This window comes from Oreochromis aureus, linkage group 16, assembly GCF_013358895.1.
Source record: "Oreochromis aureus strain Israel breed Guangdong linkage group 16, ZZ_aureus, whole genome shotgun sequence".
In the NCBI taxonomy this organism is placed as follows: Eukaryota; Metazoa; Chordata; class Actinopteri; order Cichliformes; family Cichlidae; genus Oreochromis; species Oreochromis aureus.
Genome location: NC_052957.1, coordinates 27,390,454 through 27,414,421, shown reverse-complemented (window position 1 = coordinate 27,414,421; position 23,968 = coordinate 27,390,454). Strand labels below are relative to the sequence as shown.

General features: G+C 42.5%; 1 protein-coding gene across 1 annotated transcript in view; it reads left to right on the top strand.

The window, feature by feature from the left end:
• Positions 1-1,852: 1,852 nt before the first annotated feature.
• The window catches only part of LOC116332563 (rho GTPase-activating protein 20-like), a 31,698-nt gene continuing 9,582 nt past the window's right edge, over positions 1,853-23,968 (top strand). Inside the window, exons 1-13 of the mRNA XM_031755569.2 lie at positions 1,853-2,194; positions 4,822-4,907; positions 12,215-12,391; positions 13,529-13,678; positions 14,198-14,239; positions 14,502-14,586; positions 14,744-14,821; positions 15,064-15,130; positions 16,802-17,011; positions 20,923-21,113; positions 21,619-21,783; positions 22,490-22,599; positions 23,042-23,231. Of these exons, the coding sequence (XP_031611429.1) occupies positions 2,102-2,194; positions 4,822-4,907; positions 12,215-12,391; positions 13,529-13,678; positions 14,198-14,239; positions 14,502-14,586; positions 14,744-14,821; positions 15,064-15,130; positions 16,802-17,011; positions 20,923-21,113; positions 21,619-21,783; positions 22,490-22,599; positions 23,042-23,231 (1,644 nt within the window). The 5' untranslated portion in view covers positions 1,853-2,101. The remainder of the gene's footprint in view (positions 2,195-4,821; positions 4,908-12,214; positions 12,392-13,528; positions 13,679-14,197; positions 14,240-14,501; positions 14,587-14,743; positions 14,822-15,063; positions 15,131-16,801; positions 17,012-20,922; positions 21,114-21,618; positions 21,784-22,489; positions 22,600-23,041; positions 23,232-23,968) is intronic.

Here is a 23,968-nt window from a genome sequence, read left to right as displayed (position 1 = left end):
GCTTTGAAACACACTGCAGTGGCACAAAAATACAGATGTATTCAGATATCATTTATATCAGGTAACACTCATGTTGCTGTTGATTTTATACTTCCTGGTTTCTCCTGTATATGTAAGTCCTAACCGTGAAACCAGTGGACATGTGCAAGAGCTTAAAATTCAGTTCACAGACTCAATAAATCAGTTTAGCTTCAGTGGTGGTGGGTGCTTCTTGATTGCCTTCAGACTTTTAAAAGTAAACACTCTCAGTCCACAGAGGAAGGTATCCCACTGAGGCTTACTGTAGCTGCAGCTAAAATTCAAATGAGTCAATCGTCATGCCTGTGTTAAAAAAAAAAAAAAATACTGTGGACATTCTTCCTCGTCAGTCATTATTTTTTTTGGCCCTAGAAGTACATTCTTACACCTGAACTGGGCCCTCTGTAAACTGCATTACTGTACTGCAGAAACAGTCGGCCTCTATATGGCACCGACTGCCAAAGAAAACATGGAGGGTGCTTCAAATGAAAACACACACACATGCATATATACACGTGGGGGCTTACGAGTGACCCTAAAGCATGATTTTAGCAACAGAGCTGGGTCAAAACATGAAGATTAGGTCGTGATGGGCAGTCTTCAAAATAAAAGGGCCAAATTTGGCACTCATATGAACCACTTATAATAATTAGATAGAAAGTCTTCATTTGACATCTGTTTTTGTTGCAATAAAAAAACTGCACTGAAGTCAATTAAAATGCTTGAAACAAGATTCTTTTATCTGTTTTTACTGACACGTGTCTGTGGAAGGGACATTGCAAGCAATAATTTACATAATCATAATTTTTAGCATCCTGGTGCCATCACAGTGTTCTCAGTGTTGTCACTGACATCCACCCTCTCTCACAAATGTATACTTGCTTCCTCCACAAAGTTGTTCCTTTTACATCAACCAGTCATCAGTGATGTTGTATTTCAGTGATAGTGATTACTCGACAAATCACAACTGAGATGCAGTAAATCTTGGAGTCACGGTGGACTGAAACACTCTTCTGATTCTATTCCAGGCCTCTCGGACCAGTTATATTCATCTTTTAACTTTTAATGTTTATTGCATTTTCCTTTTTACTATAGGAAGGTGGAGTCTGCAAGTATAAAGTAATTATTTAGACACCTTTTCACAGAGTGAGACACAAAGTAAGTTTAACTATCTTAGATTGAAGTAGTACACAAAACTGCTCCAACATGTTTCCTGATAATGAACATATTCTTCATCAAAATCTCTCAACTCTTTCTCTCGTGAATCTTTGCTTTTCTCTGTGATAATCGTTTTCTTTAGGGAGCTGAAATATTATTGGTAGAGAAGCAGGCAAAACGTTGCCCGCTCTCGTGCGCGTCTTTGAGGTGCGCACTGCTTGCGGGGATTATCTAACAGAGCAAGAGAGTGGCTTGATGTGTGGATTCTGGGAACCCACTGAGACTCTTACTTGTTTATTTTACAGTCGAGCTGACTGTTGACGGTAAAGGGCCAAATGACCCTTTAGCTGCCGGGAAATATCCCGGTGCTCCCGGCGGGCACTTCGCCTCTGCGTTGGAATTTATTAAACCACTTTCAGGCTTCCGGAAGCTGTTTGCTCTCCACAGACATCCAGCTGTTCTCCAACTAGTCTACGCTCACTTTTTGAATTTCTAATTTGAACAAACACTGCAGTATTCACCACTGATGTTGTTATTTTTATATCAACTTGTATTTTTATATATATTTTATACTTTTATTTTTGATTTATAAAAATGTCTCGTGATATCTTTGGATGTGCTGAAAAGTGGCTTTATTTTGAAAAGCAAGGGCGGAAGCTGTGTACCTAATCGTCTTTAACTTCGAAGTTTAGAGTGAGCTGAAGCACACCGTGACCGCTGCGCTCAGAGCAAACAGCGCTCAGAGAGAGACACGCAGACAGAACAGATCAGTCTCACCTCCTTTCATACTTCGGATCAGACCTCTCCATCATGGATTCGTTTCTGGCTCGCTCTCTCTTCTCCGCCGGATAAACTTTTGGACTTATTGTCGTATCATGGGAATATACCGTGGGTGCGCTCGGACCCGTGGATTTATACAGCCTTGATGGAAATCATGTCACCGCAGCAGGGGACCATGGGACAGAACAGGTCCGACTCTCTGACGGGAGAGAGCAAAGCGCTTCCCGACAGCAAAAAGGTACCTCTGAAGTATTGTAACGGTTATCTAGGCGCACTTTCTGTTCATGTGTGCGCGTATTTGCGCATCGGGTGCGCTTGTTGTGGGTCTTCTTTTACTTTTGAATGACAGTATGAAATGTAAGACACAGAGCAGTATCTGCAAGAGTGAGTTAAAAGACCGAACGCACATTTATGTTCCTGGCTTGTTGACTTCATCGTGTTATTTTCTGATATGTGTCTTTTTTTAAATTTATTTTTTTTTAAATCAATCTTTCAACCCTCATCTGTGTGCTGCGCATCACGTCTACACGATCGTTAGGACTGAATTAAGACGCTTGACTGTTCCTCGTCCATTGTTATTGTGATTGTCAAGTCAAGTCAAGTCATCTTTATTTATATAGCACATTTAAAAGACATCATGTGTCGGCCAAAGTGCTGAACAGGGAATAATATAATGAAAAAATTAAAATGCTATGATTGTACATAGCATGAACGTTTGTGTTTTTGGATCTGTGATCAGAGTTTTTGACAGGCTTGATCAAGGTTTGTCCTCGAAGACTTGTGTGGATCCACCCTGTGCACGTGGAATAGTGTGGAAAAAAGAAAAGCAAAACCAGAGGACTGGATTCTGGTCATTTTTTCCACCTTGTGATATATTATTATTCTATAAAAAGTTGAACTTTTTACCCAAGAAAAGCTCTTAAAAACACAAAACAGGTCATTACTTTGTTTTTTTCATGCTGAGTACAGAAAGTATGGCTGAAGCCAAACAACAGAAAAATTTAAAGAGCGATTATTTGTTAATTTCACGGGCAGCATGTTGCGCCTCAGTTAGTTGCGTGGTTTCTCTTCACTGAGAGCATAGAGTATTTAAACAGAAGAGGGGAAAAATAAACACAATTTCACGTGTCATTCCACATTACCGCCTGTGCTGTAAATCGAGGGCTCTGCATTACAATTATATTCATGTAAATATTTCCCTCCAGATCCTCGTCGCTGATAGAGCAGGCGATTCCCAGCGGCTGCTGAACGAACGCATAGCGCCCCCAACTCACGCCTGTTTAAAGCAAGTAACTGCAGCTTTTAGCAAGTGAGGATATGAGCGCTAAGTGTGAACATAAAAGTGCCGAAATGCCTCCCTGAAAGCAACAACGGGGTTAGAAAACTTGACCATAGGTTAACAGGATGTGCAGTTATAATATGTACTCATATGATCTCCACTAGTTACTTCTGCACAGTTCACTGGTGTTTTACTAAGCATTTCACCACTTTCCAGGCCTGGAATTTTATAGTGAAAAATAGTGTTATGGATTTACAAATGATGTTGCTGTAGCCCACCCCAACCCCTTTCTCTTTCCCTTCTCTGAGCAATTGCTGCTCTTTGGCCTGTCTGCAACACACTGGGCTCTGCTCAGCCTTAGGAAGTTGTGAGAAATGCAATCTGTCAGCCAGAGCCTCCCCGAGTGAGAAAATGCTCATGAAAATAGAGTTTCCACATGCATCTCTTTGAGTAGGACTTGTTTTTTCCTCTCAGATATTTCTGTGAGAATGTGATTTCTTGAATTGTACGTGACAGGCATGACAGGTACATAATGTGTACTTGTCCTGCAGCTTTACAGTCCAGACTTCCTCTTTGGCTTTAGCACACAGGCTGCATAATTTAAGACTTGAGGCTTCAGGGTGTCCTGCCTCGTGTCAGTCACCACGGCAGAACAACAGGCTGACACCTGTCACCAACGTCGCTGGTGCGCTTGAAAATCTGCGTGGAAACGAGCCGAATTATCAAACTTACACAAAACTAATGGAAAAACCCAACCCGATTTAAAGGGTTTCCACAAAACCATGAAGTCAATTCAACTAATTTGTAGGTGTCAGATATTCACTGTGAATTATTGTTCCTTTTTTTATAAATCAAATAAGCACATTGAAGCTGATGCTTCTTTCTTTTTTCCAAATGTCCAGTAACTCACAGCATGTTGGGCTGGGCTGTAGCAACTCTGACCTCTATTACTAACAAGAGTTTGTTAAGAGAGGAATGTCACCCTTAAGTAACTCCAAAAAGATTCCAGGAAGCCGAGTCTTATTTAATTTGGGTCGCTACTTTAATTATTTCTTGCCTTCCTCTGATTGAATCACTGTAGTGTACGTCGTGGGGGAGGAGGAGGAGGAGGTATTGTGAGCTAACAAGGTTTTGGTTTGCTGTAGGTTTAAATGAAATAGCTGTGGCGGACATAAAAATGCCTGTCATACTTCTGTGAGTGAGCGCACCATTTATCGTGCCACAGTGGGAATATGTGAACCGTCATAAACATCACACGACGATGATATATTTCCCCGCTCCGGCCAGCTTTTCTGTCTCGCTGTCACTTATTTTTCTGTCTGCCTCCATCTCGCTCGTTTCCTCTTTTCCCTTCTTTTTAACTGCCGTCACTTCTCCTATTTCTTTAGTCGCTTTCTTCCCTTCTCTGTAAGTCCTGTATTTCCTGCATCGACCACAGCTAAACAGCCAGCTCAGAGCAGTGCTGACTGTGTACTTTGCCTTCCGTCTCTGTAACCATTGCGTGGTGTACCAAACCGAAAACAGTGACGCAAAGTAATGTCTCGCACTGACCCACGTCTGTCACCTCTCTCTCTCTGACTGTGCAGAAGATGAAGACCCTGGCGCAGAGACGACAGTCAGCTCCTTCACTCGTCATCAGCAAAGCACTCACCAGATCAAGAAGCACGTCCAGGTATCAGCAAACACACATACAGCTGTCAGCTGCTGAGGTGCTGTCACCGTGTGCCATATTTCTCCCCTTTTTCTTCATAAACTATTGACCCTAGCATGGCATGCTTTATAAAGGCTTTATAAACTGTATTTAATGTATTGAAAAAATCATTTTCCTGCTTTTTTTGCCTAGTAACCTGTTATTTTTTGCACATACAGACTTTCTAGATTGTTTAAACATAACTTTTCTAGTTGCTCGTGTTTGCAAACTTCATGCATTTTGATGGATATTTGCACTGACTCACAAACTTCCTAGAAAGTACTCACCTGTGGGTTTGATGAAGTGATATGCAAGGGTCTAGACAAGAAAGAAAGTACAGCTAGGAGGCTGAGATGAAAATCACTGATTAGAAAATATATGCCTCTGATGAGCAAAAGTGGAAGCCTGTGGTTCCAGGTCTGAGGTGTTTAGTATTTCAGACACACATTAAAGTGTCTAATTTCATCACTTAGATTCAGATATTTCTCCCGTTTTCTGTCACGTTCAGTGTCCTCAGACATCAGAATTAAGACTTCCAGGCCTTCCTGACTCATTCATCGAGGGCTTTTAAATCCTCACTTCCGCCAGAACTATCGGGCTTTTCATCACCCTCGTATCTCACAAATCCCTTCATCCTCCTTCAACAGTTTCGGAAATAAGCCATTACAAACCCTCCGGGAAGGGTATTTATTTACTAGAAACTTTGTTTCTGTTATGCACTCTGTTTAAGTTTCTGCCAGTGCCAGCTTTTTGGGGTTTTTAGAGGAAAAAACACTTTGAGGCAGTTTGGCTTTTCAAAACACTTTGAGGCTTTAGAAAGTTTTTATGTCTTCATGATTTCACCTACAAGCGAGTATAGAGAAGTGCTGTTGGCAGCACTTGGAGATCAGGATAGGGTGGTAAATCTCCACGATTTAGACAAACTCTTAAATAGGCCAGTGTTGTTGTAGGGTCTGTGTGTGTCTGTGTGTGCATATGTGCTGTTTGGATGCAGAGTGAGACACCATGAGATCATTTATTGAGTGAAAGACAAACAGAGGCTGCCTGAGAGTCTGTCCAAGTCTGACCTGTGTGTGTATGTGTGTGTGTGTGAGCTGACCTGACGCTCTCAGCTGTCACCCTTAACCCCTGACCTCACATCAGGAGGCTTAGAGGCCGGTGGAGGTCAGCTGGGGTCAGAACCTAACATGTCAGTGAGTGTGTGAAGTAGTTATTAAGGTCCGGATATGTGTGTGTGCAGGGGTGCTACCAGCAGAGTGGTTAGATGACTGAGAGTAGGTAAAGGCTGATGTGACTTTCATGCAGCAGGTGCTTTTCTTTCTTTCTTTTTTTATTAACTGGGCACTTTTTATTATGAATGCATATTTGTTGTTGTTAAGATTTGCAAACCACATGCAGGCTGTTATAAAACCCCGGAGCCCCAATTAAACCAGTTAGAATGGGTATATCCATGTGCCAGCAGGTCTTGGCAGTGGGTTGCATATCATTTTATCACTGCTGTGTTCTTTAAAAAGGCTCTGCTGCTGTTACAAACTCTCCTTGCACAAACTTTTACTGTAAGCAAGCAGCTTTTTTGTTCTATTTGATAACTTCTTGCCCTTATAGGCAAGGATTTATTGTCAAGTCTTTAACTTTATGCTAAAGAGCTCCTCTCTGAGAATAGCACTGACTTGCTGAGTGTCCTGTTGGTCTGGCATTTTCATTTTGTTCATGAAGCTGTTACTCACTCACAATAAGTTCATTTTTCAGTATTGAGCTGGAAAAAAACAGGTTTAAATATTAAACAGTGCAGAGCAGCTGAAGCAGCTACAAACTGAAACACACCTCAGGCTGTGATTTGAGTTTCTGTTTTGTTTTTTTGTCTCATCTCTGAACTCTTTCCCCCTTTTTTTATCTCTGCTCATGACTCGTGCAGTCAGTGAACAGCGCTGAGTTTTGGCTCCCGTTCACTTTTTAAAATAACAGTGCTACAATGAAACTGAGTTCTGAGGTACCGGGGAAAAAAACAAAAAACAAAACGAAGGATTAAAAAAAAAATTGGCATGGTGAAGTTTCCATTGTTTGGAGTGTGTCTTTTTTCACAAGAGATTTTTTTTTCACAGCTTCTACTTCTTTCCCTCTCCTCTGTCCCTGAGATGCGTCCTTGCCTGCGTTTCCCATCAGCCCTAAGAGGCACCGAAGGGTCTCTGGACCCTTAGCGCAGCCATTTACATCACCTCCGTGCACAAACTCTCACACTTCATCTCGAAGTATAACGTCATCCCTTTGCCTCCCAACTACAGTGCGGGGGATTATGGGTCCCCTTCAACCTTCAGGCAATGAAATCTATACACATGGACCCTTCCTGACCTCACGCTTTCACGTGCTATCAGCCACAGTGTCACCGCAACACACACGCACACATAAATGTGACACCCACACGGCTCTTTACTTAATCTCAAATCTAATCTTATTCCTGAAAATTGATTAATGACTTTTAGAAATGTAAAAAAATAAAAATAAATCTCAGTTTTCAGTTTTTTTCCTGGTTGTTGACATCTGGATCTCAAAATGACAAATACAAGAACACACACGCACTTGCACATCATGCAAAAACCATTTCCTGGTTGTAATAATGAGCTCTGTTAAGGATATCATGGCTGACAGCCCCTAGGCAATTCTAGCTCCTGATTCTGACCTCATCCCTGTGTGTGTGTGTGTGTGTGTGTGTGTGTGTGTGTGTGTGTGTGTGTGTGTGTGTGTGTGTGTGTGTTTCCTCATCTATATCAGGGCACTGGTGTCAGGATGAACTAACATTATATTTTGCCTATGAACCTATCTAATGCACGCAGAGCAAAAAAGGTCAAGGTTTAATTGTTTTATGTGCAATAGTGAGTTGTTACTGAATTACTGTTAATGGTTATTATAGTGTATCTGAATCAGATGTTGCCTGGCTGTTCAGTTTCCTTCAAATCTGTAGAGCTTTTTAGCCTTTTTTAGCTTTTTGTTTTGGTTTTCCCATCCGTTTAGGGGTCCAATTAGCAATAGAAACATGCAAAATAGGCCCCTCTTCAAGTTTTAGGAAGGTTAAGGAGTTGTTCTGTAGAAGGAAAAAGGCACCTATGCAGATAAAAACAAATCAAAGCTCCTGACCTAGTTGCAACTATAGTAGGAATGTAATTCAGAAATGTGTGAGTAATGAAGTGAGTAATCTCTTTATTGTCAGTCTTACTGCAGTTTTCTGTGTTTTTTTATGCCACGATAAACAAAAGCTTCCACTGTGATTCGGGCGATGGTGCGGAGTGGAGTGTGTTTATGCAAAAATGATGTTTTCCCAAATCCGCTTGTTAACAGACGGTCTCTTTTCACTGCTTCGTGCACAGAGATGTCAATTGTTGCTTGTCTGAAGATCTTTTATCTGGGACAAAGAGGTCAGGCTGTTGGTGATTCAACCCTCCTCGTACAGAAACATATGCAAAGGTTCAACGGGTGACATCTCTTGTAGTTGGGGGAAGGGGGTCTCCAAATTAAATAACATTATCAGTCTCTCCTCTGCTCTCTGTTTCACTCTGCGCAGAGCAGAGGAGATGAAAGAAGAAACTAGCTGTGACTGAAGACTGCTGAACTGTGCTGAAATTTAATGGATGCACACAAATTGAATAAAATATTTAGCTTCTTACATTATTTTCCTTTCAGTTTCTTCCCCCTTTAATTTCTTGTGGCTTGGGCTTCCCCTTTAAGCCAGTGAAAGAGGAAACACGGACATCTCTGCCTTTGCTCTTTCGTCCTATCTTTATTTTTATTCCCTGTCAGAATTTACACGTTTCATAACAAATAAGAGCGAGGCTGAAAGTTTGCTCTGAACATATTTCCATTTATTTGCTTCTTCTCGCCACGTGTTGGCTTAATACAGGAAAACAGATTTGCCACCAAAGACAAATTAGCTGCAGACAAACTAATGACACAGATGATGCACAGAGACACATAAATGACACTTAGAGTTCTTCTCAGGGTTATTATCAAAGCTGAGCAGATGGACAGAGTTATATAAGTGTGTGTCACTTCTGCCCTGAGGGAGTCAGTCTGTTCTGTCTAGGCTGACTGTTTGACAGCTGGGGAGACTTTAAGCTGTGCATCAAGACACAGCAATATAAGCAAAACAGCATATCAAGCCCCACTAAGGTCCCGATACAATGGGAAATACCTGGAACTGGAAATAAGTGGTAAAAAGAAAGTGGAAACAATGAGTGGAAAGAAAGCTAAGCAACAAACAAGACAAGCATAGAAAGTTCCAGCTGTTTGTCCAGCTGTTTTCCCTCTGGGTATGTAGCACTTACACCTGATGGATCATACTTATGTCCATGACTAAGGCTTTACTTATCTACCTCATCCCAGCCTCCATGATTTAAATACTCGGTGGACTACATGCTGCACGAGGCTGAGGAGATGCCACAGCCACAGGCTTTTCTCTACACGTGAAAAAGCTCCATTTCGCTCTGCAGCTGGGTTTTCATTTGGGCCGTCACAATAAGATAACAGAGTCCGGCTCAGTGATGAGGATGCTTTTCTTTGTGATTCAAATTTGATCTTTTTATTGAACACCAATTCTGTCATTTTCATTCTCTGTACACTTGCTTTTTATAATTCCATCCCTCGAGCTTTATAGCTTCATAGTTCTCGGTTTCATGGTTTCATTTTCTTTTCTCGATACGCTCAACTGCTCATCAATCAGGCATTTAACAATTAGGAGCCATTTTTTCCCAAATCTATCAGTTTTTGCTGTGTAAATAAAACTCACTTGTGACTGCCAGAGTGGGTGATTTATGCTTATAAGACTTTTATGCAGAAATGTTTCCCGCTCCTGCTTAAATATTCATGCGGGGACATTAGTATGCGGCGTTGTGCAGCTCATTGTACAACTCCCGCTCCCCCCTCCCATATCGTGTTTTAGAAAGTCAACAGTTCTCCTCACGGAGCCGTGCCTGAACAAAGGTGGCCATGTATGCGCGGGCGGGGTGGACGCTCAATTTATCAACATCACACGATGCACAATGGAGCCATGAGCTGTTCATGCGTCCGATTCAGCTGTCACTCTTACATTTAGGAGGAAGGGATGTGCGGTGAATACGGAAGATGTTGCCCTTTTTGTGGGGAAGTGAGATGTGAAAGAGGCTTTACAGGAAGGTTTGTCCATGTTGATCTGTGTGTGTGTGTGTGTGTGTGGGCTCTTCTGACAGAAGCATTTCTCAACTGCATTGTCCCTCTCTGTTTTAGGGGTGTGCATCATTGCATTATGGTGCCATCTTGAAAGATATAAACGAAGGTATATAAGATATATAAAGGATATATAAAGGAGCCAGCTATCAGCTGTGCTTTGGAGAATTTATATTTGTGATATGAAGGCGATGCAAAGAAAGAAATGCATTAGTTATATGACTGGAGGGTAAGGGTAAATAGACAAAAGAAATGAAATTGCGTCACATAGAAAGTATTTATTTTTTAAGCTGTAAGTTTGCCCGTGTAGTCGTCCTGGATCCTGGTTCTGCAGCCCAACATCTTCCACTGACTCACTGATGCTCTGCTGGCTAAATTCATTGAACCTAATTAAATTTACTGAGCCCACATTTGAATTTATTTTTGGATGACACACAAAGACAAATAATATGAAAGCACTCTAGCGTGGCCGTCTGGTTTTCGTTAATTAATTACGTAACCGCTTATGCTGTAGCTGGAAGGACTTTGGCGAATCAGAGGTTCATCTTCCCTGGCTTCCAAATATTGGTTCTTTCTCAGAGTTTAGCAGCAGAAAAGTGTGTCCTTGCACGTGTCCTGGTAGGCATCGGGGGTGAGAAACTATCCTAAGAAGAGGGCGTGTGCATGCATTAGAGTGTATGTGTTTGTGTTTGTGTGTTTGCACACGTCTGTTTACATGAAGGAGACTAAGAAAAGTGGGGAAAGATTGAAAATGTGTATGTAAGTGGATATTTGGGTCTTTTATCAGCCGCCGCCAGATAAACAGGAAAGGATGGAGCTCTCAAATGATTTCCTCTTCCTCTAAAAAATGATTTTGTCTCGTCTTAAAAAATAGCCCTTCTGTTAACATCTGTCCATCAGTGAGACATAATATTGACATCAAGCGGTTTTATGAAAACAAAATTACAGAAGTGTCCAGCTTTCTATCTGCGGCTTTTTCAGACCGTTTTAAATCCCCCGAGTTATCTCTGTGGCAAATCTTAAAAAACAAAAATGATGATCTTTTAACAGGTTTTTCCAAATATCTTATGTAACATAATTTATTTTTGTAGCCAAACAATTTCCCTGATGTTCTAAAACTGTAATCTTGTCTTTTTTTGTATTAGTTAGATTACGTGCGTTGGGAATAAGAGTCGGAAAACATAACTGAGCGAGCAAAATGAGGAGGAATGCTCAAATTTGGAGCTATTTGGAGGATCAGCTAAGCCTTTTCGCAGCTTGGCTCACATGCTACGTGGGATTCCTGCTTTCACTTACACGATTCCTGGTTGTTTCACATTCTGTATAAGTTTGGAGAAAAAAAAAACCCTCCACAAGAAATCATGCAGGAATAAAGGATAAAGTATTACTCCACCAAACCAAATGTGTGTGGAAATAAAGTCGTGGTCTTGTGGCCAGCATAATACAAAACGTTCAAGGTTGTTCAGATTTAGCTATACCATGGGTTTTGCTTCAAAGCCGCAAAGCATTGGCTCCCAACCTTAAAGTCGTAATAGCTTCCTCAGTGTTTACCGGGATGGAACTAGTTTCCTCATACGATGCCAGGCACAAATTTTATGTCTTAACGTCTTCCTGGTGGTAATCCAAATTAAAGGGAGGTGGTGTTTGAATTGCATCCTTCTAAGCTAATAGTCTTTCATTTGATTCTTGAGTTTCGTGATGGTGGTAGGTATCTCAGGGGCTGGGGGAGCCTGATTTGGATCCATTAGTAAGAAAGGTGCACACTTTCTTAAGTGTCTTGCTCAGACGAGTTCCTTAAATCCCCTCTTTCTATCCTCAAAATGGATTACAACTAATTTGCTCAGTTTCTAGCTCACAATGTTTCTTCACTCTTTTTTATTCTTGTCACTCGGCAGCTTCTGTGAACCATTCAGGAGCTCTGTGGCAATTTTGCAATAGCTGTTGAGCGAAGCAAAGAGAAATTCAGTCCAACTGTGTTTCCAAACCTGTTGTTTCAGTGCATGCTTCCACATACTCCAAACCACAAATTTCTCCTTTGGGGATCAATAGTGTAAATCATTCCTTGCGTCTGTGTTGTCTCGGTTTTGTCCCCCCAGGGAAAGCTGCTTGACGCCAGTAAGCCCAGAGACTTGTCCTCTAGTCCAGGCCTTCCTGGCTGAGTGTCCAGGCCGCCTGTTCCTGGGTCACGCCCAAACACAGCTAAAGACCGGCCTGCAGACCCAGGAGAGACACCTTTTCCTCTTCACAGACACCCTGCTCGTCACCAAGGCCAAGTAAGTTTCTCTCAGTGTTTTGTGAAATGACGGGGAGATGTTTATACGTGGTTGTGAGTGTGAGAGGGGGTGGAACAGGAAATAGAGACAGAGTGACATAAACAGGGAAAAATAGGAACAAAGTGCGGCTGTGCAGCATTTCATTGTTCCTAGTTGTTTCTCTGCTGGTCATAGCAAAAGAAAATTTGCAAAGGATGGAGTTTCCCTCTGTCTCTCCTTACATACTCTCCTGCTTCTTTTACTACTCCGTCCCTCATTTTTCCCCCCAGCATATAATTATTTCCCAGCCAATTAAATCCATATGAAGCCTGGCTCAGATCAAAGCCAAACTGGCTCGCCTTGGGCCTAAAGTATGGGGCTTCCCACCCACAAACTACACAACACAAGCACATGCAAATATAGAAAGCAAAGAGCACATAGACAATTTTGAGGTCCTCACGAACACACACACACTCACACATACACATAAACACACAAGCTCTGTGCACTTACAGTATGTACTTACTGTACACACAAACCCCTCAGTGCAGACACAGCAGGATGGCTGCGGTCTGTCCTGGGAGTCATGTGCCAGTGGGCGGAGCTGACCCTCTCAGTGGAGAGAGTGTATGCTATAATTGGCTTTAATACATTGTGGCGAGTGAGTGGGTGAGTTAGAGGAATGTGTGTTGGTGTGTATGTGTTTGAAAGATAGCGATAGCAAGAAGGAGGAGGGGAAATTTTAAAAAAGTTGAGTGGTGTGTGTGTCTGTGTGCGTGCGCCTTTATATCCATAAAGCAGAGAGTATGTGTTTGTTTGCCAAATGTATGCATTTGGATCATCTCCCTCGATAATTACAGATGCTGTGGCACATAAATACATGTCTACTGAGCATGCCTGTGTTTAACGTCTGAGAATAGCTGAATCTTTTAATATTTTGCTTCTATATTAAGTGGTTTTTTTAGATTGCCATATGCCACAGGAGGTTTATGGACATCAGTTATTTAAAGAAAACGAAATCAGATTCCACACTTAATGAGAGCCCAAACAGTTCCTTGTGGAATGCCTTGAAACCCTGAAACCAGTTGATAGATATGAGCATTTATCACATTTATCACAAAACACTGTAATATAGCATACTGTTTTGCTTGTTTGCAGGTCTCCTACTCATTTCAAGGTGAAGGCTCAGGTCCGGGCTTGCGAGATGTGGACGGCTAACTGCATGGAGGAAGTGTGCGAAGGAAGCACGAACTCAGAGAGGAGCTTTGTGATGGGCTGGCCCACCTGCAACTGCGTAGCCACCTTCAGGTATGTACAAATTGTTCACATTCAAGAATAGGAATTCCTAGAAGGTGAAATGTAGCCGTGTCTTTTCAAATTATCTTGATTCGATCAAACAGGAGAAGCTTGAGGTAACTCAATTTCCTCTAAAGTATTCATTGCCAGCCCCCAGAGTACGCAATGTACTGAGGCGCAGATGTACAGTATAGTAGAGAACCCCACTGCAAAATCCATAAAAAGCTTATGCACAAAGGCAGCTTTTAGTCATAAAGCCGTTCTCAGTAAAAATAGAGCGAGTAACCACACACAGGCACAAACATGCAGCACGTACAGATGCATTCAGCGCCGTATATTTGCACCTGCCTTAGCAGCATCTACACATGTGTACCCATTCATAACACACCCATTATATTTTCCATCAAGAGGAATCCAGTCATGGCTCCAGGGGGAAGTCTGGTTTTCAACGGCGGGAGTTACATAACAAAGCAAGAGCGACAGTTACTTTTCCTCTGATTGTGTTTTATAACATCACTGATTTCATTTCAGCTCTGAAGAGACTAAGGACAAGTGGCTGGCGCTCGTCAACAGGTAACATATTGATTAAAGGTTCTTTTTCTTTGGCCCTAATGCTTTGTTTAGCTTAAAGTCCTTCCTTGCAAATCAGATTCCCCTCTACAGGCCAGAAAGGATTTGATTTTAAAGAATGAAATGATTAAGCTGAAGCCTGCTCAGCATGAATGTTTTGTATTAACAGACAAATTCACAAACTTATACAAAAGTGTTATTCTAAAACAATATTCTCACTATAACACTGACCTCCTTCCCATTCCCTGTTTTCCACCAAACTCAGTCGGATAAGTGAGGGAAAAGAAAAGGACGACCCAAAGACCATTCCTCTGAAAATCTTCGCAAAGGATATTGGAAACTGTGCATACGTAAGTTTCCCTTCATCCCCCGTGAGTTTTTATTGCCTCTGTCAGCACAAAAACAGCTATTTGGGTAATTAATAACATCTCTAGCACCACTATAACTTACGGATCACACAAACATCTACATATTTCCGTGATGTTTACCCAAAAATGTTTCCACCAGGCCAAGACGCTTGCGGTCAGCAACACAGACAGCACCACTGAAGTCATCCGCATGGCTCTGCTGCAGTTCGGCATATCAGTAAGTAACCAAAGGCCTGTGTTCAGGATCCAGTGATTGATGATCGCTAGATATTAAACTTTGTCGTGCGATGCTACAAAAATCTGCGGCCTCTTGAGCCTCTCAGTAATGGACCTTTTGGGATCCACAAGCTCTATGAAACAGTGCAAAACCTGATGGCTGAAGTGGTGTCAGAGCAGTTTTTACTAAATGGGTTTTATTTTGCAATCTCATTAAACTCGATGCTCTTTTTCTCTTCTTAGGGTTGCATTAAAGACCACCGGCTGTGGGTGAGCTCCATTAAGGATGACCCTCCATATCCACTTATCGGTGAGCCCTATTGACATCACTGTATAAAACAAAATGATAAAAATAGTTTAAAGCAGTCACATTATACCCCTCACCCCTTTTTAATGAGTTTATGTGAGTCTCACAGGTACCTCGAATTGGCTATGAGACAGAACTTTATTTCAGCCTTCATGAAGACCCCTCAGTTTTATCTGCGTCTTTAAAGCCAACTAAGCCGTTGATGCCCACGCCCTTTTTAGGTAGTGCTCTGTGAATGAATAACTGCAGCAGCCAATGGGAGCAGTAATCCATTCATATATCAGATGCAGCCATGATTTTGCTTCTGTCTTTCTCTCTAAGTCAGGGATGTCCAACTCCAGGCCTCGAGGGCCGGTGTCCTGCAGGTTTTAGATGTGTCCTTGATCCAACACAGCTGATTTAAATGGCTAAATTACCTCCTCAACATGTCTTGAAGTTCTCCAGAGGCCTGATAATGAACTAATCATTTGCTTCAGGTGTGTTGACCCAGGGTGAGATCTAAAATGTGCAGGACACCGGCGCTTGAGGCCTGGAGTTGGACACCTCTACTCTGAGTGATCATTTTAGATCTAAATGAGGCCAAATCATCGCACATTGTAGGCCTTGTGCATGTATCACGACTTTATAAAATCAGGTTTTTATCAGTGCAGAGGGGAAGCTTGGAACATGGTTTGTCTGACAGCAGAAAAATGAAAAGCACGCAAACAAGAGGGACCCTGCTGGGATTTCATGGGTTTTAAAATTCAGAACAGAGAAGGGAAGAAGTAAGCAGAGTAAAAATGGAGACAAAAAAAGTAATCTGAGGTCAGTAAGGACCAGAGAACAAAAGAAAACATAAAAAACGCAGTAACTGACACACAGTCTTTTGTTTACTGGTTCCCATAATTTCCTATTCTCCCTCAGCCTTCTGATATCATTAGCTGCGTAATTTGTTAACACTTGCTGGCACATTGTGCTCGTAGAACAAACAGTTTAGCCCTTGAGTTTGGAGAAGCTGCTCTAGCTAGGAAATAACAATGGCTCACTGTCCTATTTTGGCAGATCTGCTGACCAGCTGGGGTATGTGCTTATCTAGTTTTGATGTCACAACCAGCTGCAAATCTGAGCGCCTCATTCAAAGACACACACTTTCTGATCTGCGGAGAAAAGGAACAAGGAGACAGTCTCTTTCTTGTGTTTTTATGGGTTTCCAGTCGCATCAGGGACACACAATTACGTAAAAAAATAAATAGATTTGGCTGAATTTGATTACCTTAAAATACTTCCCTTTTAAAGGCACCATTAAAAGAAGTAGTTCAACAGTTGGGTAATGATGTAGGATGTGGTGAATAACAAAACCTACTGACATCTAGAAACACAGCGTCTCTTCCTCAATGATTATTTAGAAAAAAACTATCCACTTCTCACTTCTATGCATGCATCAGTGGTTCAAAACTCACCATCTGGGAACATTTCAGAGGACGTGGTTTTCTTGTGGGTTTTTTGTGTTACCATAATCTTTTGTTTTGTAGTCCACACAGAATTCCTGACACGCAAACACAGAATTTATGACGCTGTGTTGCAAAATGCAATGCTGTATATGCCCTTTTTTTTTTAAAAGCATCATGTGAGGTGCACAGACTGCACAGACCAGGCCCTCCAGCGCTAACCTCTGGACTTTGACCTTTCATTCAGGCCACGAGTTTCCCTTCAGCATCAAGATGAGCCACATTCGAGATGGTGGGAGCAATTGTGGAGGACTTGGAGGAGGAGTAGGGAGGGATGTGCTGAGTCCCACAGACTGCCCAGGGGTTCTTCTTTTGGACCAGTGTCTCCCTCCAGACACGCAGTGCCAATTTATACTGAAACCCAACAAGGCTGTCCTTGGGCAGACTCAACTTTTAGGTAAGGGATTTCATAGTCAGTATGTGTCTGGTATTTTGGTTGTGTTTAGTAGTAGTAGGTATTAAAATTACATCCACCATTTAGTATTTAAAGTTAATCGTTTTGGGGTTAAAACGGTAGCATTCTGATGATGGCCCTTCATGCACCACAGAAGATTCATGAAGTGAGAGAAGTAAACATTGTTGTTTTTTTCATTACCGTGGCAGCTTAGGTTTACTGAGTACATGGTTGGTCACTGTGAAGAATCCATCCATAAATCTAACTCTCTGTGAAACCACAAGAGGAAATATGAGGATACAGAAGTATTAATACAGAACTGAAAGTACTTCCCAGAGCGAGTTCCACTTATATAAAACGTTTCAGTATGTTTGTGCTCGTCTTTGAGGTTACCACTGTGTTTGTTAGTCCTCGGTTTGAATCAGCAGGTGGACAAGAAGGGAAAAAAGGCATCATCGAGAACGGTGGGAACAGCATTTTAATGGAGCGGTGGGTTACAGCAGGGGTTGGAACAGACGCGGTGTCAAAATAAGAAAAACATCGGACAGACAAAGAGGAAGAAACCCCAGAAGGACCGGATAAATGTGGGAATAGGAAGATGGAAAGTAGAAAGGGATGACACAGCTATTGAGTAAGTGTGGAAGGTCAGTAGAGGTGAAGGAAAAAGAAACAGACAACTATGGCAGAGAGAGAAAGGATTTGCAGACCAAAAGACTGAAACTTGGACCTTAAAGCGGAGAGGTACGGATAAATTAGGAGGAAGAAAAACAACATGACGGTGGACAGGAGTGAGGATGAACTGCGGGTACGGAGACCAGGATGGAAAAAGGACAAGATGAGGTTTAGTGGCGGGAAGAAGCCGAGGAGAAAAAAATGTGTGTTTTCCAGTCAAGTAGGCTCCAGTTTGCCAACCGCAAGCTTTGCCTCAGATTCCTTTGCTTTAGGCACAACAGGGTCTTACGTAATCTCTCCATAGCAGCCCCGCTACCATACATGCCTAATTGCTCACGCCCAACCAGAAAGCTAACGAATACGTGTTTACTGGCTTGTAGCCACTGCAATAGCCTCATTTCAGCCATTTATTCTCAAACAATCACACAGGAAATTGTACATGTTAACAACTAGCGGGTGTATGACAAATAAAACTCCTCCAGTCGTTCCCCAACATGCTTCATGTCCAGTTTGTGCCGGTCTACTGGGGAGATACTGTAACTGGACAAAAAGCCTTTGAGGTGGCCCACGGCAGCAACAGACTGAGGCTGAACGTGGATAAAGAACCACTGCACACAGCAACACAGATCTACACTGTCTCAGTCTGCTAGCACTTAAAAAATGAGCTAAGATTTTGTACTAGACCTACATAAAAACAGGTATTGTTGTGCATTCAACTGCAAGAAGAGATTTTCTATATTCCCTTTACAATATCAACCAATACTGGCATGTCCACTCCTGGAAGTGGCTTAAAGTCTGCTTGTCAAAGCATTCATTCCCTACAGTTCAATAGAGCCCAGTGTTGCCAACTCCTCAGTAAGGAAAATCGCTATTGGTTGTCCTAGAAGGCGCTAAATGATGTCATCGCCTAATTTGCATAATTTGTCATGTAATTGTAACCTACCTTGTAGGAGAGAGAAATAACATCCTGGAAGAGACATAAAGTGAGTAAAAACACCTCAAATGCATTCTGAATATATTTAGAACTACAAATTAAATTATTTTAGCAATTATTGTTTTTTTTAATAATTCCGACCCTCCTCCTTTATCCGGGCTTGGTACCGGATAGAGGTAACCTGATATTCACAAAGGTAGGATGGTTCGCCACATAATTTTAGCTGTTAAAGTATGCTTGTAGGTCACATTCACAAAGGTAGGACGGTTTGTCAGGTAGGATGGATTCCCAGAACAACGGCAAAAGTAGGATATTCCCAGAACACCGGCAAAAGTTACCCAAAACAGGCCCTCTGGCGGAATTACTCACATAGACAAACAAAAAAGTATGTGTGTGTTTTTAAGTAGTTTTAAATCTTGTGATTCACAAAAAGTAAGAGTAAAAGAAGAACTGACGTCATTACAGTCAGGGCGGGAGCAGCGGCGAATTATTTGCAGTTTGGACGCGTAGGGGTGAACATCTCGTGCCCTGATAGCAGCTGGGGTCGACTGCTGCGTGAGGACGATCCGCCGCATGTGAGCGCTTTGGCACGGGTGAGGTGCCCACGGTAGCACCCGCTGCTTGTTGAGCGTAAGAGCGATACGTCCTTTCACGTCAAAAAGTGGTCATAGGTCTTCCTAATAACACCAGCAAAAGTTGCCAGATTTGTCATTAGTCGCTTTTTTAGAAAAAAAGTCGCTAAGGGGGTCTGAAAACTCGCTAAATATAGTGACAAGGTTACTAAGTTGGCAACACTGGTAGAGCCAGGTTGGCCCATCCTCTGGAGCTAGCTACACCGGCAGTGTTGATTTGTCAATGAAGAGAAATACAACTTCTAGCACCTGTTTTATAACACAGCAGAAGATTAGTGTACTGTAAGATGACAGAGACTGCCCACCCAGACAAGTAGTCTGTGTCTGTTTCCTCATTCCTCTGTCTCTAAAACGGTTCCCTGCCTCCAGAGCTGTAATGATGTAACACCTGATTTACACCAAGGTCATGTTTTTTCAGTGATGGCGAGGCCTGCTGTGAAGTGCCAGAACAGGCCAGTAAATCTGTTACTGTTGAACTTTGTTCCAGAGTGTATTTGGGCATCACGCCACGGCAGATTGTTAAATAATGAATTCTATGTGAGGTATGCCGTGTATTCTGAGGGCCCTTTCGGGGCCGATGGGTCCCCCGCCCACCGAAAGAATCTTTTGTTTGTTAGGTTGAGTCCCACCCTTGGATACAAATCACCGACGCTTAATAACATAAATGTTATCATTTCAAGATTGTTGGCAATTCAAAGCTGCTACAATTACATTTCACTACAATGGCCCTTTAAGAGATTTAATGCACTGTTTGCACATTTTGCCCGTCTAAAAACGTCAGCGGTGGCTCAGAAAGGCAATGCTGCCACAATTAGTGACGAATGAGTCATTATCATAACATTTGTGATATGAATCAAGAGTTTTGAAATGCATTTCAGCCTGGAGTGACATTTTATTTAATCAGCAGTCCAAAACACAAAGAAATTAAGTCATTATTAAATATACATTTCTTCTGTTTAGCAGCTAATTCTAATTCTAATGGGCTCCATAAGAGTTAATCATGCTAAAACTAGCTTTTTAAGCTGCTTGTTTATTTTAGATGTCTAATTACACGCTAAAGTAAATGTACATTCTTATTTATAGGCACTTCAGTGCACACGCGCTATGCAAAAACATGCTGAGCTGCTGCTTGAACTACACAGGCAGACATTGTGCCTTTGCACTGCTGTGCAAAAACTCAGGAAAGGGAACACGCAGTCACATGCACATGTTCTTTTTAGCCTTTATTGAGACAGGAAAGCAGAGAGAGTGATCTGGGGGACATGCAGGCCTTAGGGCACTTTCAAACCTGGAGCTCTGCAATAGCAACAGTCTGTGACCTATATCAGCTCACTATGCATTTTTTTTTAAAGTAAACAGAGTAAACCATCGTCTGTCACATCTTTGGTTTTCATTTCTCAGCCATGAGCAGTGCGTTAGCATGATGCATGATGAAAAGCTCCTGCATCTGAAGCTGATGAGCAATTCGTAAGCAGTTCTGTCCGAAATTCAAGCCCACAAAAGTAAACATTACGAAACAGTTTCTGAGTCTGCAGTTTTGATGCTATGTGAATCAAACAGTTTGGTTTCCTGAATGTGCCTTGGGGCGCATTCGCCATCCATTACTCAACAACAACAGTTTGATTATATCTCAAACTAAAGTTCTCCTTCCTCTATTTTTATTTTCCTACCCACAGAGCCTGGTCAGCAGAAGTCTTTTAAGAGAAAGAGATCTCTGATCAATTGGCCTTTCTGGAGGGGTTCGAGCACACAGCTGGACGGCGTGCCCCTGTCCCCAACCTTGCTCTCTGCCGCTCACGGTCGGCTGTTCGGACAGCCCTTGAGCTCCATCTCCTCTCCAGAAAACGGCCTGCCTAAACCTGTCATGGTAAGCCGAGTGGAGTTCATGTAGCAGGACTTGACTTCTACTGCTGCAATCTTACTATTCTGTGATTTTAACACATCAAACCAATTAAAATAGTTGGCGGCCCCATTTTCCATTTTAGATTAAATCAGATTTTTTTTCCTGGAAACAGAAATATTTTAATGTACACATTCTTCTTATTATGAGTGAGTGACCCTCTCACTGAGGTGTCCTCTAAGAGAGACGTCTTTCTTTCGTTCTTTGTGGAAACACTGATCCAGACACGTTCATCCTGTTGGTCCACAAGAATCTGTTAAAGGGAGGTGCCGAATTGAAATCGAGATAAAAATTCTGGCAGGAATTCTTTGCAATTAAGACCTCAGTGGAATGAAATGCCTTCTGCCATTAGGGCCTGTTTCCTAAGCTCCCGCTTGAGTAATCTCTGACATTAAGTTCTCCTATTTCATCAAATAACGTTGTTATTAAACTGAACAAGTTGGTAACCTTCTGTTTCGATGTTCCCCCAAAGGACATGCTGGCATTTCTGTACCTGGAGGGACCATACACCAGAGGCGTCTTCAGGCGTTCAGCTGGAGCAAAAGCCTGCCGGGAGCTCCGAGACAGGCTGGACAGTGGGAGCGAGGACGCGGAGATCACACACCAGTCTGTGTTCGTCATCGCTGCTGTCCTCAAGGTAACCACACACACACAGCTCTTCCCCCGTCTCTCTTTCTCTTGTTTGAAACTGAAAACAGGCACGACTGATGTTGGTCCAAAGTCACCTTAGTCCAGACAGGATAATCTGTCTCTGCATAGCCAGGCAGGCGGCCAGTCACACACACAAGGTGCAGCATTGTTCAGGATCCAGGCCAAACGGCTGTCATGCAGTCGGGCATCCAGGGAGTAGCTCCGGCCTTCTTCTTCTTTATTTATTTTTTGTTTTTTACAGAGATGGTCCAACTCCCTTTTTAAATTTTGTTTCACCTGTTTTCCACATAAAGTGCAAGGATTGTCAACCTCCTGTGATATAAAGGGGTGGCTGTAGCCCTTTAAATTGCAGGACGGGAGAGGAAGTCATTTACTAATCTACTGGTTCGATCCCTGGCTGCTCCAGTCTGCATGCTAAAGTACCCTTGGGCAAGATATATCACTGTCAGCAATCATCACAACTCCTACCTATTGTACCAGTAGTCTAACTTTAATTTCACAAGTAAAAATGCACTAACATAATTAGATTTGTTCAGTGATTATTATTATACGACCACCAAACTAGGATCGAAAGGACCACAACCACAAAGTGAGAGCAGCAAAAATCCCTTTGACAGTTGTTTCCAGTCCATAATGCCTGTCTGTCAGTATAAGGCATGCTTCAGCTTCACTTATAAATGTTTTGCATACAGGACTTCCTGCGAAATATCCCAGGCAGCATGCTGTGTGTGGACCTGTATGACCAGTGGATGGAAGCGATGGAAGGGGAAGGAGGAGAGGAGAGGATACCAGCTGTCCAGAGGTAAGAGATCTCTCTTGAAATCCTAAAATATGCGATATCTAAGGCCGTGATCGTCCTGCTAATCTTACAGCTGTGTGTCTGACAAGAAGATGCAAGTCGTACGCGCATTTTACATAAGTCAGCGACACAAGACGGGAAAGATTGAATAAATGGCTGTTCTGGTGGCCTGTGGTAGACCAACACCTTAGACGCTGTTGGTTTTTCCTTTAATTACCCACAGTTTATGTTTAGAATGAGAACTAAAAACAGAGAGCAGGGATGCGTGTATTTCCAGTAGCAACAAACGAAATTCCTTCTGCTTAGGAAGAAAAGCAACAGTGGAAATTCTCGTCCAGGCAGAAACAAGCAGCCGTACTGAAAGGAAGAAGCAGGGACCGAGGATGTTTTTTGTAATGTGTTTGATCTCATCTCCTCCCGTCGTTTCCTGCCCTACTCCCATTAGGCTCCTCCACCTCCTACCCAGTGAGAATTTGCTTCTGCTGCGACACGTGATCGCGGTACTCCACTGCATACAAGGCAGCGCCGACGACAACCAGATGAACGCCTTCAATCTGTCTGTCTGCATTGCTCCCAGCATGCTCTGGTCTCCGGCGCCAAGCACCCCTGAGACGGAAGCGGAGGCCACTAAAAAGGTGAGACGGGACAGGCACACGGAGACTTAAGAGACTTGTCCAAGTATAAAATCTTTAACTTGGCTGGTCACATTTAGTACAATAATGTGACATGTTGGGGAAAAACGATTATCCAGCCTTCTTGCTGAGAGTTGAGGGAGATGTTTGTTGGATTAATATGAGTCTCAGTGTAACAGCGGAGCAGTTTGCCTGCTCAGGGCCAAGAAATACTTCTGCACAGAACCCCTGGAAAAACCACAAATTTCTACACTTTGGTTTTTGTACATGCAAAATAAACGAGACACAGCACGAAACTTAAAGACTTTCAGAGGTGCTAATAGGAGGATTAAGTTACTTTAACACAGAGCAAGGAGACCTACTTCCTTTGTTTCCCTGCCTGCAGCTAAATTTTCTTAATGTATAGAGATGAGAGTAGTATCATTGTTATCATCTGACTCGTGAGAAAATGAGTTTCTCAAAAAGCCAAAGTGCTGTGATCTGCTTCCACAGGCGGTTTGCAGAGTGCGAGGAATTTAACATTTGGAGGGGAAAAAAAAAGCAAACTGCTCGTGACCAAGCAGAGACCTGAATTTGACTGACAGTTAAGTTACAGAGGCTTTACTGACACAGGTGTACACGTACACTAAGTGCTCACATGCATACTTCATGTCAGGCCAAGAGCCATTTGTCTGTAGACTGAAGGCTTTCCCCGTGGACGTGACTGCCCACCTCAGAGCAGGAGCTGACCACTGCCACAC